Here is an 18,109-nt window from a genome sequence, read left to right on the forward strand (position 1 = left end):
TCCAGAAGAATTTGTCTCTAAAACCTTGTTCTTTGAGCTGGCCATCTCCAGCCCATTGTGTATGCCTCAGGACAGTCATGTCAACATCAAAGCATCTGAGTTCCTGGGCTAAGATAACAGAATGACAGTCTTGTCTATTGCTGTTGGGGTTGTTCATAAGGGTTTTGTTGTTCCAGCTCTGAACTTAACTTTGGAGGGGGAGATGCCTGTGCATGATTTTCTTTAATGTAAGATGGCTGTAAATCTAAGTAAGCCTCTTTTCTCTGCTCATAAACAGGTATTATGGAATTCATAACGGACCAAAATCTCAGGAAAAGCAGCAGAATATTTTGTTCAAAGTTCAATTGATTATAAAATTACTATTTGATTTTGGATAGTTTTAAACACTTCAGGTTTTTTAATCCTTCCTGTAATTAGAATGTAACCATCTAAGATTTATTAATATTTCATAATAAATACTTAGGTGACTTGGATCTAAAATATATTATAGCAAAAGAACACTGAGCATATTCTAGTGATGCTCTCCTATCCACTCTCTAATCAACCTATCTAATTTCAAGTGGTGAAACTGTTAAAATGAGTTATGACAGAGGGATGTTATAGACAAGGGTAATTTCATGTGTGCTAGTTGTGGAAAAAAAATAATTTCTCAGCTCAAAAATATAACTAATAACCAAGCAAAATGTACCTGGAGGTGAGATTCATAAATAATGTAACAGTTAACTGTATCCAATGTAAACAATATTGCTACCTTTATGTGAATGGAGTGAGAAAATTTATCCTTCTCTTTTTAGAAGATTTTTAATTGAAGTAAGCATGCATCATTCTTTCCCAGGCTTTCTTATTTAATTAAGTGTTCTAAATATGCAAGTTTCCATTGATCATTCTTTCTTCTCCTTCAGTTCTCATTGTACTTTCTCTCCTTCATGCTTATACTTTCTTCCTATTCCACCCAGCTCAGATTTGCTTTCTCCTCTATTTCCTTAACTTACACATATGTCCTTCTCCCTTCTCCCATTCTCCTCTCAATTCTTGATCCACACATCTCCTTTCTAGTTCATACCTGCACCCTTAACTTTTTATGGTACCTCTTCGCCCTCCCTGTTTATGTTGCTCTTTTTCATTGCCCTCCTCCCATTTCTCCCTTAGTTTCTGCAGGCTCTTGCTTCCACGTTTTAGGTTCAACATTTTATTCCCTCTTTTCCATCTCGTACCAGCATCCCCCTCCCCTCACCCTCAACCTCAACACCACTCTCAGCCCCTCCCTCTTGTTGCTGAATGGCACTGTTTACAGTGGGCAGAATTGTTGATCTTGGAAAAATACTTTGAATGGTCAGCAATGTTTAGTCTGATAGGACATCATCTAGTGGCTGAACCCAGCGGTAACAGTAACTTCCATCAGCTAATGCTGTTAAACAGGCTGAGCTCTGAATATGTTGATGGAAAACTAGCATAACATCGTCATTTTATATGTAGAGTTCCTTATTTACTTGTAATTTTATTTACAATACCAGCTCCATTTCTTTATAGTCTGAATCATGTCTTCGGGAAAACAATAATGCCTTAATCCTGACCATAAAAAATCAACTCCATTATGTAGTTAGAGGCTGCCTGCACATTCTGCATCCCATCAAAATCACAATTGAATAATCTTAAAAATACACAGAAAGAGAAAGAAATGCTGTTAGTGTTTCTCTGGCCTTAAAATAAACTGGAAAGAGTATCGTGAAAGGTTGGAGATGTTTTTGGGGAATAGTTCAGTGAAAAGGAGCTGGCAAAATTCATGGACCACGAGGGAAGCAATACCATGGAATGGGAAGAGTAGGGGTCTGGCAATTAGAGTTTCAGGAGTTGGGAGGATACTGAAAAGTAGGAGTCCAAAATGTTTAATCAGTGGATTCCTGTGTAGCAGCTGGTGATTATGCAATAAAATGAATAAAATGGGAAACATGATGCTGGAGAGATGGTTTCAAATAACTGGGACCGGTACTGGTCTGGGAGGGACTAGTTCAAGGCAGATGGGGTACATTTCAACAGAGCTCACACAATGTCCTCTTTGGAAAGCCAACTCATGTTCTAGAAGAAGGTTCAAATTAAATTAGGTAGGGGGTGGGAACCAGGATGAAATATTAGAAAAGGAAAATAAGGTGCTCAGAGAAATGGTGAGAAAAATAGTTCAGTGAAAGGAGGTCTTAGTAAGGAACACATATTGATCTGCCTAAGGTGGGCTTGAAGTCCATGTGCATAAAGTCAACAGCATAGCAAATAAGACAGTTGAACTACGGGCAAAAGTCACCATGTGGGTCCACAATAAGGGAAGGACTGGCTCCAAAATATTCATGAAAAAATATTAATGGATGAAAAGAAGCTGATATTGATTGAACATTTAATGTAGTCCTTGAGAGGAGTGACAGAGCTGAGGGTCTAATGACTGAGGGGTAGGAAGTCGTCTTTGGTTGTAAGCACCAAATATATGTACCATAGTATCAGCTGCCCTATGCACTCTCCTCTCAGAACCTAAGTCTTGTAACATAACCAATATTAATTCTACTCCAGTCCACATGATATAGAGACTAACTTTCCACCAGCTTTTTTGGATATTTTCCCTAGCAGCCTCTGTCAATTTAATGGTTTATGTAAATATAAAAAAGGATTAAGGTATTATTCTTCTACCTGAAGCCATGAATCAGACTATAAGGAAACAGTGCTGGAGTTCTAAAGTAAAATTACAAGTAAATAAGGAACTATAAATATAAAGTGGCATGTTTACATGTCTACATTCCCTCTCTCAATTTTCTTAAATAGTGAAGCGACATGCAGAATTTTCCAGTCTGAAGGAAAAGGCTCTGGAGTTCAAAGGATTTTGGTAAATTATAGTTAGGGCATCAGTAATGTTCTTTTGAAATCTTTGATTTTGGTTACTTTTTAATGTCATTATTTTCTTCATCACAGTTTTTTTGTCTAAGTTAGTTTTAATGAGTTCATGTCCCTGATTCAATATTTCTTTGGAATATCCAGCATGCAGTCCTTTCCTCTATTATATATATTGATATAAGGTAATCAATTAACATAACTGCTATTTTCCTTATTTTCCTTTACGACAGGCTGAATTGTATTTAGCTTTGGCTGGAGGTTTGTAAAAGAACCACTGACATTGTTCTTCTCAAGTGTTAGCACATCCTTTATATTTGCAGTGAGAAAATACTGAGCCCATTGGATGTCAGATTCTGAAGCATCTGACCTCTCAGTCCACTGCTAGATTCACCAGTGTGGCTCTGAACTAAGGTGCCAGATACACTTTATAAGGGGTTGCTCTGCTTTTTGCCAGTCATGGCTAGCTAATTAAGCAATGTCCCTTCCACTGAATGGGGTTGTAATAAAGGTAAGTGAATGTTGAATTCTTTGATTTTTTTTATTTCACTCTCTATATACTGTATGTTACAAATAACATTAGAGTACTTAATGTATTTAACTAATTTATTTTGTAATCATTTAAATAATTTTTAATATTAATTAATTATCCCTGACCATCAAAGGTATTTAGAGACAGTTGAAAAGACCTTTGACTGCACAAACATCAGTGCAGCCCAGGAATAAGGGCTGGTCTCGCTGACACTGGGAGCCTCACAGACCAGAAGACTACTGTCGGGCAACAGGGTACTTGCGGTCTGGGCCATCTCAAGTATCATTCAAGCCATTATCATGATTGTCAATTTTTACAGGACAGTAAATATTCCTGACCATACTTTTCCAAATATATATGTCATATTTTGTATTGATTTTGATAATTAATGTTTATACTCCCTTGTTGGAGCTCTTAATACTCTGTTTTGTCATCTCTTGCTGTTCTCTGTATCTCTCCAAGATTCCAGGACCTGTAGTATTGTTAGGCTTTTCAAATGCTTTTAGTTATGTTTTCCCTCATCTTTTAGTGGCTCATTTTTCTTTACAGACTGAGTACTTGCCTCTGAGGGGCATATATTCATTCCCTATTACATTGAATTCACCTTTGAACACCTCTCCCTAATCTCCTATAACAAAATTTGTCATGAATGATCTGTGATATTTAAAGGAAGTCATCCTTCCCCCATTTTAGAGGTTTCTTTGGCATTTCTCTCTTTTGAAAACTACATTGAATTCAATCATATTATGATTGCCTTTGGATAAACCATCATGCACCATTAGGCCATTAACTAAATCTGGTTCATTTCATTGTAAGCTAAAAAGACAACCATATTATTGTACATATTTTTACATATCTCACTGATATACTACAGTATATTTTGTATAAAGGGAATACACTTTATACAAGAAGAAGAAACGCATTTGTTGAACCACAGGTTGTTAATCTGTTAATATGTTGTAGGCCGTATCTCAAACAGCGATGAGTCAGAGTACAGGAAGGAGATAGAGAGCTTAGTGGAATGGTGTCATGACAACAACCTTTCCCTCAATGTCAACAAAACAAAAGAGCTGGTCATTGACTTCAGGAAAGGGGGCGGTGTACATGCACTTGTCTACATCAATGGTGCTGAGGTCGAGAGGGTTGAGAGCTTCAAGCTCCTGGGAGTGAACATCACCAACAGCCTATCCTGGTCAAATCTTGTAGATGCCACAGCCAAAAAAGCTCACCAGCACCTCTACTTCCTCAGGAGGCTAAAGAAATTTGGTTTGTCCCCTTTGACTCTCACCAACTTTTACCGATGCACCACAGAAAGCATCCTATCTGGATGTATCATGGCTTCTGTTCTGCCCAGGACCGCAAGAAACTGCAGCAAGTTGTGGACACAGCCCAGCGCATCACGGACATCAGCCTCCCCTCCTTGGACTCTGTCTTTACCTCTCGTTGTCTTGGTGAAGCAGCCAGCATGATCAAAGACCCCACTCACCTGGGACATTCTCTCTTCTTTCCTCTTCCATCGAGTAGAAGATACAGGAGCCTGAGGACACGTACCACCACCAGACTTAAGGACAGCTTCTACCCCACTGTGATAAGACCATTGAACAGTTCCCTTATACAATGAGATGGACTATGACCTCATGATCTACCTTGTTGTGACTTTGCACCTTATTGCACTGCACTTTCTCTGTAGCTGTGACACCTTACTCCGTACTGTTATTGTTTTTACCTGTACTACATCAATGCACTCTGTACTAACACAACGTAACTGCACCGTGTAATGAATTGACCTGTACGATTGGTTTGCAAGACAAGTTTTTCACTGTGCCTCGGTACAAGTGACAATAATAAACCAATACCAATACCAATATTGAAGTCTAATTAATAAACAGTAACCTGGTAAACAAAGAAGAGGTTATGTGGTCAGTGAGTGATGTGGTACAACAAGTATAAAATGACATACTTACATTTAACAATATAGTTCTCTACTTATTCCTACAAAACAAAATATTAATCAGCCAGTTAATGGCCTAATGGTACATGATCATTCATCTGGTAAAAATCATAATATGATTAAATTCAATGTAAGTTAACATTAATCATTATATTATCTAACAAAGCCTGCTTCCTTGCTGTTTTTAGGACACTTTGCAGAAAATTATACTGAATATACTCCAGTAATGTACTATAAGAGCCACAAGAATGGATCTCAATCCATTATGGAAGTGCAAATCCTCCATTAAAACCATCCTTCTTTCACTACTTGGCTTCAGCATTAATGCATTCTGTCATACCACAGCTGCTACCAGGGGACCCAAACACAACTTCCATTATTTATTTTCTGTGAGTAAACAATAGCATTAAGGATTCACACAACCTGCTAAGTAGGAGTTTGATTTATTTCTGAATAGAGAATGTTATTCTAGTTTTCAGAACACTTAATTCCACTGAGTCGAAATTTTGGATATAAACTGCCGCAGTAATCTAAGTAATCCAATTGAACATGCACAATGTGGTTTTATCAGTGAAATAAAAGTGCAGAGTAATCTATGGAAAGAAAAGTGAAAATTGTCACCTTTTACTGCAAATCCATAGCCTAATCAGTCAGTATCAAAGAGGCAATGGTCTGATGAAACATCACGTTCGCACATGCATACGGCACAATGAGTATTTAAATTGCCAATTTCCATGTGTATAATGTACCCACATATGTGAGTTTCTGGGTGAAGAACGATGATACCAATCAGCATGCAATGCACATTTGATATCACAGTCATGACATAAAGGCTATATCTGCCCAGGAGATATGGCCTTGAATGAACAGCAGGCTGTGTTCAATTATACACTGAAAGTCAATCTTTTCTTGAACTGCTGTTGGGAAGTCTGAGAGTGACCTAGGAATCATCTCTGATGGACTAAATATCTGATGTTATGGGTGAGCCCTTCTGCTTTCCTTGGGGAGAGGTGGCTGAGTATTTTGATGTTCCTCTAGCTGTCTGTGAGACCACGATGATCAATCATTCATTAAAAATCTGTGATGTTACTCCTGTTTCCAATCTGTCTTTCCTGTTCTGGGCATTCGGATATGAAGTGATGGTTCCCATCGAGAACCACTGCTTTAAGAGCTCTCTCTGTGGTGGGAGAATGCACATGTAAGTTCATGCTTTTGATGCCATTCTTGAAGTTGCAATGTGTAATTGCACTGAAGACCCACAATTCGCAATGCCTGTGCTCACAAGTCCTTTCATATTGCAAGCATCCACAGGTGTGATTGCCTGGGCAGTATATTTCAATATTAATTTCTAGCACAGTCTTTGCTTTTAAGTATTTTATGCATTTTCATAAAAATGATCTACAAAAATTACATTTTGCTTCCTTAAATCACAGGTACCTGTTTCACTAGTTTATCAGCAGACATATATTCATATGTTTGACTATAAAAGTTCAGCAAATAAATAATTATTGCTAACTTGCTTTTACATTATAAATATAAAGATTGGATGATTCAAGGCTTAACAGTGAAAGCCCGTCAATAAGATACATGGTATAACTGGAGATTTTTACTGTGATTTTTAGTCATTTCATGTTTTGGGCCTGATCGTTGATCACCCTGAGCAGAGAGGTTCAGGCAGTACATAGCAAGCTGGAAGATGTCACTGATGCAGCCCAGAATGAGTCTGTGGTGTCTCACCCTGGCTCCAGTTCCAAATGTGTCTATGATAAGTGTTTCAGTTCTCTGGCAGCCTACTTCACATTGTGGTAGGAAAAGAGCTTCCTTGGTGGGCCACAGGGAACATGTCCCTCCATCACAGGACCCTCCTCCTCACCCCTAACCGAGCTGCCCCTGCTCTCTCCTGAATTGCCTCCCTTCCTACAATCAAACATGCTGCAGGGCATGAATTCATTAAAAGGTACTCCCATAGGTTTACTGTAAATGTAATGACTTCCAGGACGAGTTTATCTCTTGGTGGACAGAACAATTTCGCAAAATGTTTCTACTGAAAGCTTAGGAATGTTATTTAAACATTATAATGAGGATTTCTAGTGTTTCTGGCACACCTAATGGATGTGTATCGAGCAGTTAAATCCAATACTTCAGGTGGTATCCTCCTAGCACCTTTTTTGGACTTGTTTTAGGCCTGAGAATCAAATAGATCACCCACTTTGAAAATAAGCCACAGACTATCTGTCAGTGATATCATAGAACAGTAAAGCACAGTAACAGGCCCTTTGGCCCACAATATCTGTGCTGACCATGATGCCAATCTAACCTAATCCCATCTGCCTACATGTGCGTTTTATCTTTTCATTCCATGACTGTTCATGTGCCTGTCCAAATGCCTCTTAAATATTGCTATTGCATCTGTTTCCACCATTTCCCTTGGCAGAGTGTTTCAGGCACCTACCACTCTCTGTAAAAAAAAACTTGCCTTGTAAATCTCCTTTAAACTTTTCGCCTCTCATCTCAAAGATACGTCCTGTACTGTTTGACATTTCCACCCTGGGAGAAAGACCCTGGCTGTCTGCCCTATCTATGCCTCTCATAATTTTATATGCTTCTTTCAGGCTGCCCTTCAGCCTCTGATACTCCAAGAAAACAATCCAAGTTTGTCCATTCTCTCTTAATAGCTAATCCTCTCTAATCCAGGCAACATCCTCTGCTGAACCCTCTCCAAAGCAGTGACCAGAACTACACACAAACTCCAAATGTGGCTTTACCAAAGTTTTATACAGATGCAACCTGACTTCCAGATTTTTCTACTCAACACCCCGACTGATGAAGGGAAGTGTGCTGTATGTCTTCTTTACCACCCTATCCATTTGTGTTGCCACTTTCAGGGAGCTATGGACTTGCACCCCAAGATCCCTCAGTTCATAAATGCTCCTGAGGGTCCTGCAGGGAATGGAGGGATATAGATCATGTGCAGGCAGATGGGATTAATGTAAACTAGCGTGTGGGCCAAAGGGCCTGTTCCTGTGCTGTAATGTTCTATGGTCTGCGTGTTATGTTCTATGTTCTATGATACAAAGATCTCTGAAGTTCCAGCAGTATGGTATGACTAAACATAAAACTGGCAGGGATTTAGTTAATTTTTTTTAATCTTGGATCTCAGATTGAATCTGTAAGTGACCTGGACTTTATCCTCATAGTTAATTATATCAGAATCCCTTGATTAAATCCCAGTCTCATTATTTCCTCCAAAATAACTATGATCCCAGCCATAAATAATGATTTAGAACATAGAACAAGATACTTTATCCACCTGAATAAATCCCTTGACAAAATCTTTACTCATCTGATTTCCAATTTAAAACAACTAATAAATTGTGAGGTACATTATTCTGTTTAGAGCAACCATGGAAGTTATAGACAGAGATAGGAGCAAAGATAAGTGACAGGACTGAAGCACAACTTAGAAGAGGTATTAAAAGAAAAGCAGGTTTAAAGAGGAGACTGATGAGCTTGCCAACTGATCTATAGTTTACAGGAGCATCGTGAATCCTCCAATCACTGATGTATCTTCTCCTAAATTTAGGTGACATTTATAGATGTCATAATGCTTTTACTTCTAGAATTATGATTACTGTACTTCATAAATGTGCCTATTTCAATTTATAACATGCAAGAATGTAATGGTAAAGATTCATTACTTTCAACCAAGGTTGGTCATACAAAAGAACAAGAAGAAGGGCAGTGGTAGCTCAACTAAATGTTTGTTGTAGTAAATTTGAATGTGAATGTATCTTTAAAAATTACATGTACCATGGGGCATGACTTTTGATACAGTTTGATACATGTTTGGTCAATGAATGTTGACTACATTCAACAATGGTTGCTTTGTTGGTAGCTCCCGCTTCATTATTTGCCTTAGTCAACAGCGACTCAAAGGAGCCTTTAGACATGACATGTGTTTTGAGTTTGAGAGTGCCAGGGCAGTAATTTAGTGTAAATTGGTAGTCAATGGAGTATTCCAGGTAAATAGTAGTGATGATGGGCAGTGGAAATGGTAGATATGTCAATGGGATTGAACCATTTGCTCTGTATGTGGAATGATTGCAGTAGTTTGGTATTCTTCTTGCGGCTGATATCCCTGCAAAAGGTGGTGGGGGGGCGGCGGAGAGAGAGCCAGGGTGGGGAGAGGGGGAGGGATTTGCCGGTGCATTTGGGGAGAGTTTAAACTAGCTTGGCAGAGGATGGGAATCTGAGACAAGTGCCAGAGTCATAAAAACAAAGTGAAATAGGAATTTAAAATGTTTTAAGCAAAATAAATAGGCAACAGGAACAAAAGGCAGAGAAGCAAATAGGGTCAGAACAAGGGAAAAAAAAACAAGGGCCAAGTTTAGAGTGGTATCCACAACCCAACTAGTGAACTAAGCACACAAATAGTGGTATGTGAATGTGAGCTATTGGCACTACAGAAACATGACTGTAGAGTGACCAAAGCTGAGAACTAAATATTGTATGGGATTCAACATTTAGGAAGAACAGACAAAATATAGGTGGGTTATTAATAAGGAGTGACATCAGTGCAGGAGTTAGAAAGGATTTTGACTGGCAGATCATGGCACAGCATTAGAATCTGTCTGGATGGAGCAGGAAACAGAAAGGGGTAGAAAACATTGGAATTGTTAATAGGCTGCCTAATAATCGTATTGATGTAGTGATGTAGGACATGGTATAAATGAAGAAATTAGAGACACATCTGACAGAAGTAATCATGCAAGACCTTAATCTATATAGGGATTAGCACCGACAATGTAGAGGATGAATGCCTGGAATGCATAAGAGGTAGACTGTTAGATCAGTATGTTGAGAAACTGACAATGGAATTGGTGATTTTAGATAATGTTCTGTTCAATGAGAAGAGATAATAAATGATCTTGGGGGCCAAGAATGATGATAGAATTTTAAATTGTTTGAAAGTGATGTAATTTCATTGGAAATCATGGTTTTTAACCAAAACAATGGAAACTATGTAGATTCGGGGGCAGGTAGGCAGTGATAGCTTAGGAAACTATTTTAAAGCTACCTGGATAAATGGGATGATACTGCTTCAAAAATGGCAAGCTACTGTTTACAGTCTGTTGTTATTATCTGTGTGGTTCCTGAATCAGACTCCAGGTCCATTTTTAAATGTTAATAGAGGGCTTGAGAGATGTGTGTGTTCCAGCAGTATAAGCAGGACAGTGAGGATTGTAGAGTCAAGTTTCCCCTTTTTGTGCATGGGGAAGTGTCAGTGTGCTCTTCTGGGCTTTGTTTTTGCCAATAAACTTCCACACCTCCATTCCCACTACTAGACAGGTTAAGAACTTCATTGAAAGGTAAAGAAATAAATGAATGATAAGTAGCAACAACCAATTTGTGTACATTTTTATATACTTGACTATAACAGGATATAGAAAACAACTAAAATGCTTCCTCTTCAAGAACAAGGAACATTAAATACAAATAACAACTGATAATCAACCTAAAAACAAACTGTACCTTTACTATAAATAAATGTATCAAAATAACACAGCATACTGTGTAAGTAACATTGCGTTGACCCTGGTGGGTTGTGGTTACATTTAAATCTGGTTTGTCCTTATGTTCACAATTCAGCTTCAACTTCAGATTTATACCTCTGTCAATGAGAAATAACCACTTTAGAAAGTACACATCCCATCAAACATCAACAGTTTTCTCACTAAATTCTTAAATTCCTTCTTTTTCAAAAACGTATGCAGATGTCTCCAGCCATTTAAAATGCCGGATAATTTTTGCCACTTTTCCAATGGAGTACTTCCCATAAGTGAAATCATTAAATGGATCTTTCCTTGCCTAATATCCATGTGGAAACAAGATCAGAAAACATTTGTCCCTCAAATGAGGCTATCTGGTTACTTCATCTTGTAATATCCTTGTCTTTGGAAAAGCAAAAGAATAAACATTCTATCAAAGTTGGTCTGGCCTATACACTACTTGACAGTTTTACAACTTCATTGAAATGTGAAGAGATAAATTAATGATAAAAAGGAACCACCAATTCGTATACACTTTTATATACTTGACTATAGCTGCTCAGGATATAGAAAACAACCAAAATGCTTCCTCTGCCCAAACAAGCAAACTGAAGTGAGACCTTAAAGTACAATCCATGATATGGTAGCTGTCTTTATCCACAATAACTTAAGGGTAATTCCTGAGCTGAGCAAAAGCTGCTGGGTAGAAACCCACATCTCCTGCCCCAGCTACAAGGGTTATTGATGAAATGGAATTCAACTGCAATGTTCCTGCTTCCTCCCCCACCACTCTCCTCCATCCTCAAAGAATAGGCACAAGCTTTTATTTGATTCTTATGATAAACAGGCTTTAGAAACAAGCACAACTGCAGTCGCCATTTGGACAGTTCAAAGACATCTCCCAACCCAGTCAACTAGGGTGTCAGCAACTCCAGTGGAATGATCTTTATCATTTCAGAAACAAATATGTATTTCCTGCAGCCAAAACAAGCAGCTAGCATTTACGATATACATTTAAAATGACTGCCACGCCTGTAACAAGGTACAAAGAAGTATGGTTCTTTTATTACTTGAAATGTAACCATAATTTTCTGTATCTCACACATCCCAAATCAACCTATAATGGTCATGACAACAATGAAAAGATTTTACAAGCACTGTTAGTGTCATGTATGGACTGGTTTCTAAATTGGGAGAGCAATCCCAATGACCAATCAAGCAACAGCCTAGTGTAGCAGTTACTGTAACGCTATTGCAGCGCCAGCAACCTGGGTTCAATTCCAGCCGCTGTTTGTAAGGAGTTTGTACGTTCTCTCTGTGTGTCTGCGTGGGTTTCCTCTGGGTGCTTCGGTTTCCTCCCACATTCCAAAGACGTACAGGTTAGGAAGCTGTGGGCATGCTATGTTGGCACCGGAAGCGTGGTGACACTTGTGGGCTGCCCCCAGAACATTCTACGCAAAAAAGATGCACTTCACTCTGTGTTTCGATGTACATGTGATTAATAAAGATATCTTTGAAGATAAAGATTCACACCTTAGAGACAAAGTGCCAGACTCCTCCATCACAATCCCAAAGACATCCTGGTCCATTTGCAGGAATGACACAGTCCTGATTGGACTGTACAATGGGAAGCAGGTGGAAGACATGGGAGTCCTCAACAATGACTCTAGACTGCACGAAGTTTCAAGGTATTGTCAAACCTGAGAAAGAAAGCCTTCTCCTGATTTCCACCTAGCAACCTTCCTTGGTGATGAATTAATACATGTCTTGGAAGAGGCAATGAAAGTAGCAAGAGCACAGAATGTACCCTGGGCTGGGGGATTTTGAGGTCTATTGCCGTAAGTGAATTGGTAGCACCGCCACAGACCAAGATGGCTGCATCCTCAGAGATATAGCTGGTAGACTGGGCCTGTGGCAATTGATAAGCAACTCAACACAAGAACATTACCTACTTGACTCGTCTCTACTAATCTATCCTGTTGTAGGCGCACTTCCATAACAACAAATGTAGAAATGACATTGTACAATCCTGTGGAGATAAAATATTATCTTCATTTCAAATACATTCTACGTAGGACCATAATTATGGGAGATCTAACAGATCTGATACCTTAATACTGGTTATCTCTGAGGCACTGTTGGCCCTTGGCAGCAGCAGTGTTAACCACCACAATCTTTAACCTCACCTTCCAACATATCTCTCACTCTAAGATAAGTATTGAGCCAGGGGACCAAAGCTTGGTTCAATGAGTGAAAAGGGTAAGCCAGGAGCAGCATCAGGCATCCCTAAACATGAGGTGCTAGCCTGACAAAACAGCAACATGTGTGACAATGCGCAGTATGTAGAAGCAAATGGTCCCATAGCTAATGGATCAGATCAGACCAGACCTCTGTAGTCCTGCCACAGTTAGTTATTATAGTAACAAACAATTAACTGACCAATGGGATGAGGCTCCAAAAATATCAGAATCCCCAACCACGGTGAGAACCAAAGCCTACGCTAAAACATTTCTAGCCATGTTCAGCAAGAAGTTCCACGTAGATGATCCACCTTGTTTTCCTGCTGCTAATTAGTCTGCGCCCAATTCAATTCACTCCATGTGATACCAGGAAACATCTGAGAACACTGGATACAACAAAGGCTATGGGACCAGACAGTGATACAGAAAACTTTTGCCCCAGAATAGGTGTGCCTATAGCCCAAGCTGTTCCAGTAGGGTTATAATGCTGGCTGACAATGTGGAAAATACCCTGTCCACAAAAAAAAGTCCAATCTGCTAATTACCCCTCCAACCTTTCTACTCTCAGTCATCAGCATACTTACAGAAGGCATCATTGGAAGTCCAATACCAAGAACCTGAATAACCTGCTCACTGATGCCTTGTTTAGGATTTGCCATGGTTACTCAACTCCAGGCCCAATTATAACCTTAATCCTAACATGCACCAAAGAGGTGAATTCCTGATATCCTTGACATCAAGGCAACAAGTGATATGCCATAGCATCAAGGAGCCCTTGTCATTAAGGAGAATTTACTCCACTAGTTGGAGCCATTACTTACACAATGGATGATGGTTGTGGTTACTGGAATCCCAGCCCAGGACAGTGCCACAGGAGTTAGTCAGGGCAGCATCCAACCATCATCAGCTGCTTCATCAATGATTTATGTTCTAGCATAATGTTAAAATTGATGACATTTGCTGGTGAATGCACCATTATCATATGTGACAAGGCACTAACTGCTGTGAGAACCCTCTGGATAAATAATTTGTCTGATTCTCACTGTTTGTTCACTTGCTGACAGCCCCTCACCATTCATTTCCCAACGTGAGGAAATCAATGCTGAGGGGCCTTTCACAGTCACCTGTCAAAATCCTCCATTAGGTTTTCTGATAACATTCTCCAAATGCTGTGAAAATATATAAATATTTCAATAACTGCCTCATCCTGGTAAATCTATACTTTTATTTTTTTAATTATGTGCCCAAAATCAGCATGCTTTAGATTTATACAATGCTTTTAATAAAGGAAAATATCCCAAGCTGCTTCACAGGCAGAGGAAGAAATCCCTGGGGGAAGAATATTACAAGCAGTAAGCAAGCTTGTTAAAGAGGTTTTAAAAATGGACTGAAAATAGCGAGAGAAGGCTTTGTAAAGGGAGTTCCAGGAAGCAAGGCTTGGATATCCAATAATGAAGAATATTAGGACAAAACTTGGGTCCAAGAAATGGAGAGTTTGGGATGAGATGTCTTCCTGGAGCAAAGAGAGGCAAGGGCATGAAAATCTGCAGCAACACACACAAAATGCTGGAGGAACTCAGCAGGTCAGGCAGCATCTATGGAGGGAAATGAACAGTCGACGTTTCAGGCTGAGACCCTTCATCAGGACTGGAAAAGAAGAGGGCAGAAGCCAGAATAAAAGGGGTGGGGGGAGGGGCAGGGGGAGGAGCATGTGCTGATGTGATGAGTGAGTCCGAGTGAGAGGGGGAATGTAGGTAGGTGGGGGAGGGGGGTAAAGGGAATGACGTGAGAAGCTGCGAGGTGATAGGTGGCATGAAAATCTTGAAGGACAAAGTCAAATATGTTAAATTTGAGGCACTGGTCAACAGGGAATCAGTAAAAGTCATCATGAATGGAGGTTGTGGACCAGTGGGATTTGTAATAGCAAAGGACATGAACTGCACAGTATTGGATGAGTTGGGCCTACAGAGGTTAGGAGAAAAACCAGGAGATCATTAAAATTAGTCAAGTCCAAGGGCATCAAAGGTATAAAGGAGGAATTCAGTGGTAGGTGGAGTGAGGTAAAGAAAAGCAAGGATGACGATGTTAATGGGAATGCTAGCACTGAGTATGGGTAGAAGGCTCCACTCTGTAAATTCTGGGCCATTATCACTGACTATTCAGATAAAGTTCGAGCCAAAGCTACTTTTATATTGTATGCTACCTGGGAGTGTGAGTAGGTGTTGATCCATTATAAAAGCAGGCAAAAGCTTCCTTTATCAAGACCTAAAATACACTTTAGTTCTGCCTCTGATGAACAAATCTCTACTACAGCAGAGTTGCATTTTCAGTGCTCATCCTAGCTAAATATTTGCTCATTCTGTGTGACACAGCAAACGTCACGGCATTAAATGACAAGCTGATTTTGTCCTTTAAAATTTCAATGAGCATTCTATAGAGCAGATTAAAAAACAAACTGCTACAACAGTACTCACCCACTGTTAATCTGCCGGTCACATCTCCATTGGAGTTGCGAGCATTAACAGTCACGTTTTGGGAAGAATCCACGAGCAAGGGGGAGTCCTGCAGGGAGGTAAAGAAAAGTAAACTTACATTTTGAAAATCTGGAAAATAAATGATCAAAATGGCCAAATATAAAATGCTGTATTTTTCTGGAAGGAAACCCCAAGTAATAACGAAAGACAAAAAACAGAAAATGTGAAAATACTCCGTAGGTCAGACAGCATTCATGGAGTGAGAAACAGTGTTAAGATTTCAGACCAATAATCTTTCATCAGAACTGGCGAAAGTTCTCAATTCGCAAATTTCTCATATTTTTAAAACTTGAAGTCAATTGCTCCATTTCTTTTTCTCATCTTTTCGTCACCTCGTTGATCTGAGAAATAGAATCAAAATCCCATGAGTTAACCACCGCTGTGTCCTGGCTTTTCATGCATGAATTTTCCAAGCAGGAGTTTTAGTCATCCCCCATGGATGAAAAATTAAAAAAGAGAAACTCGCACAGTTCACAGATGTGGACGTTATTCCCTAAGGTGCATGCAGTGAAACCAAGCTGCTGTTATTGCAGTGAAGTTGTCAGTCCCATTGCAGATTTTCCTAGTTTTATTTATTGCAAGTTGTAAATATTTATTTTAAAGAACATTAACACTTACAATGATATGGGCATTGAGAAAGCCCAGAATTAACTATTCATGGAGTACATAGACACCACTTTATAATAAAATGAAACAGCACATGTCGTTTTCATTCTTCTCAAGGTAGAAATTCACATTTTTAGTGAGCAACCTGTTTCTTTTCCCATCGAACAGACTGCAAAATGCATGACATATCAAGGCTAACTGATCTGAATATCAAGGAAATTGAGGTAATATTATTTCTAATCATTTTTATATCCAGAATAACACATCACCTTTGTATACAAAATACTTGAGTCTAGAAATTCCACAATGCGATTTTGTGTAAGTATTATCCTGAAAGCTCAACAAGTGGAAGGAGCGTGAGAGAAAACAGTGGATGAACCATTGGTTTGATGAAGTAGGGATCGATAAAGCCTGCTGCTGTTTAAAAGACCAATATTAAAACTAGAAGAAGAAGCAAGAAGGAATTAGTAGTCATCTTAAAGAGACTAAAAAGAAATCCCAATTCAGATAATCTGAGATGGCCAGGGAGACAAATCTAGACACACTGGGAGATTGTGGCTAGGACTGGTAATTAGGAGAAAATGAAAACAATATGGACAGGGTTAGTTCTGGGACTTAATGCCCCATCTTTTAAACCTCACAACTCCTTGACAGAGTCATGGAAAATAGAGTAATTGCTCCACATCCACAAAGCAAAGACAACTGTGATCTATATAACTCTCCTTGCACTCTGAATTAAGTGACTTGGAAAAAGAGTACCTTTCTTATAATCCTCAATGTCCCAAGCCATTGTTATCTTACCTAGATTCAATCTCAGACATATATAAACCAAGATCTACAACAATGGAATTCAGACCTTTCCTGAAGCTGATAGATGTGACTTTGGAAGATAGACTAGTCTTTTATTAAAGAATAGTAAGACTCTCTAGTACGTTTTTCACAGCAACAGAGAGCAATTGGCTACTGAAGGAGGATCCCTAGCTACTGAGTATTAACATGACAGAAAGCAGGATCTTGCTGAATCTGGGAAGATAAATAATAGCCTCTGACAGACGTAGACTCTTTTACTGCTCATGTAAATGTACTGCTTTGTGGGCCTTGACAAGTTCAGGTTGAATACAAGCATTCTTGAATCAGAAGAGAGGTGAGGGTCATCTACCTGAAGTCTCTGGAGTTCAATATCATCCACAACATCTTTTTTTTATTTCAAAACGTATAATTTATTGAAAAAATATACAGGAAATACAATACAATCAGTTTATCTTCTTCTCTGTACTCATTGTACTGTTAAATCAATACGTTCTATTACAATGCATCAAAGCCACTTATGTTTCCTCATCACCAACAACCTTCTGACTCACAGGCAAGAAAGGCACCAACTGATAGCTAAATAACTGTTGTCGCTGCAGCAGTTGGCATGGCTTTGTTAGAACCTCCTTAAGGAATAGGTGTCTCCAAAAGCATTGGTCTTTGTTGAAGGTGCCCATAGAAGAAATATTCCCTGCAGAATTTAGTTGTTAATGCCTCCTGAACCACCAGCTTCCTCTCTCCTATCTTTCCCTGCTCCATCCCTATTCTCCTTATTATGATGCTCTCTTAGAGAAACCACAAAGCTCTGGCAGCAATAGGGCTTTGCTGAAGCCTTGAAGTAAACACACCCCATTCACAGATTGCAACGTGGTTTGTAAATATCAAACAGCAACTTACTTCAACCAACATTGTGAATAAATCAGTAGCCAACCTGCTAATACAGATGAGCCCTTTAAGTAGTACAGATAGTGTAGTCCTTCCTGCTGATAAACACTGGATCCTGCAAGAGAGTTCAA

At 39.2% G+C, this 18,109-nt stretch overlaps 1 protein-coding gene across 12 annotated transcripts in view; it reads right to left on the bottom strand.

Annotated features, from left to right (window-relative positions):
- sgcg (sarcoglycan, gamma) overlaps positions 1–18,109 on the bottom strand; it is a 427,114-nt gene that overhangs the window by 120,365 nt on the left and 288,640 nt on the right. For all 12 annotated transcript variants that reach the window (XR_007957197.1, XM_052026700.1, XM_052026699.1 and 9 more), the window contains one exon: positions 15,618–15,705. Coding sequence is in view for 11 of the 12 variants with exons in the window: in XM_052026700.1 (XP_051882660.1) it covers positions 15,618–15,705 (88 nt within the window). In the remaining variant the exon portion in view is untranslated. The remainder of the gene's footprint in view (positions 1–15,617; positions 15,706–18,109) is intronic.

Source organism: Pristis pectinata, chromosome 11, assembly GCF_009764475.1.
Source record: "Pristis pectinata isolate sPriPec2 chromosome 11, sPriPec2.1.pri, whole genome shotgun sequence".
In the NCBI taxonomy this organism is placed as follows: Eukaryota; Metazoa; Chordata; class Chondrichthyes; order Rhinopristiformes; family Pristidae; genus Pristis; species Pristis pectinata.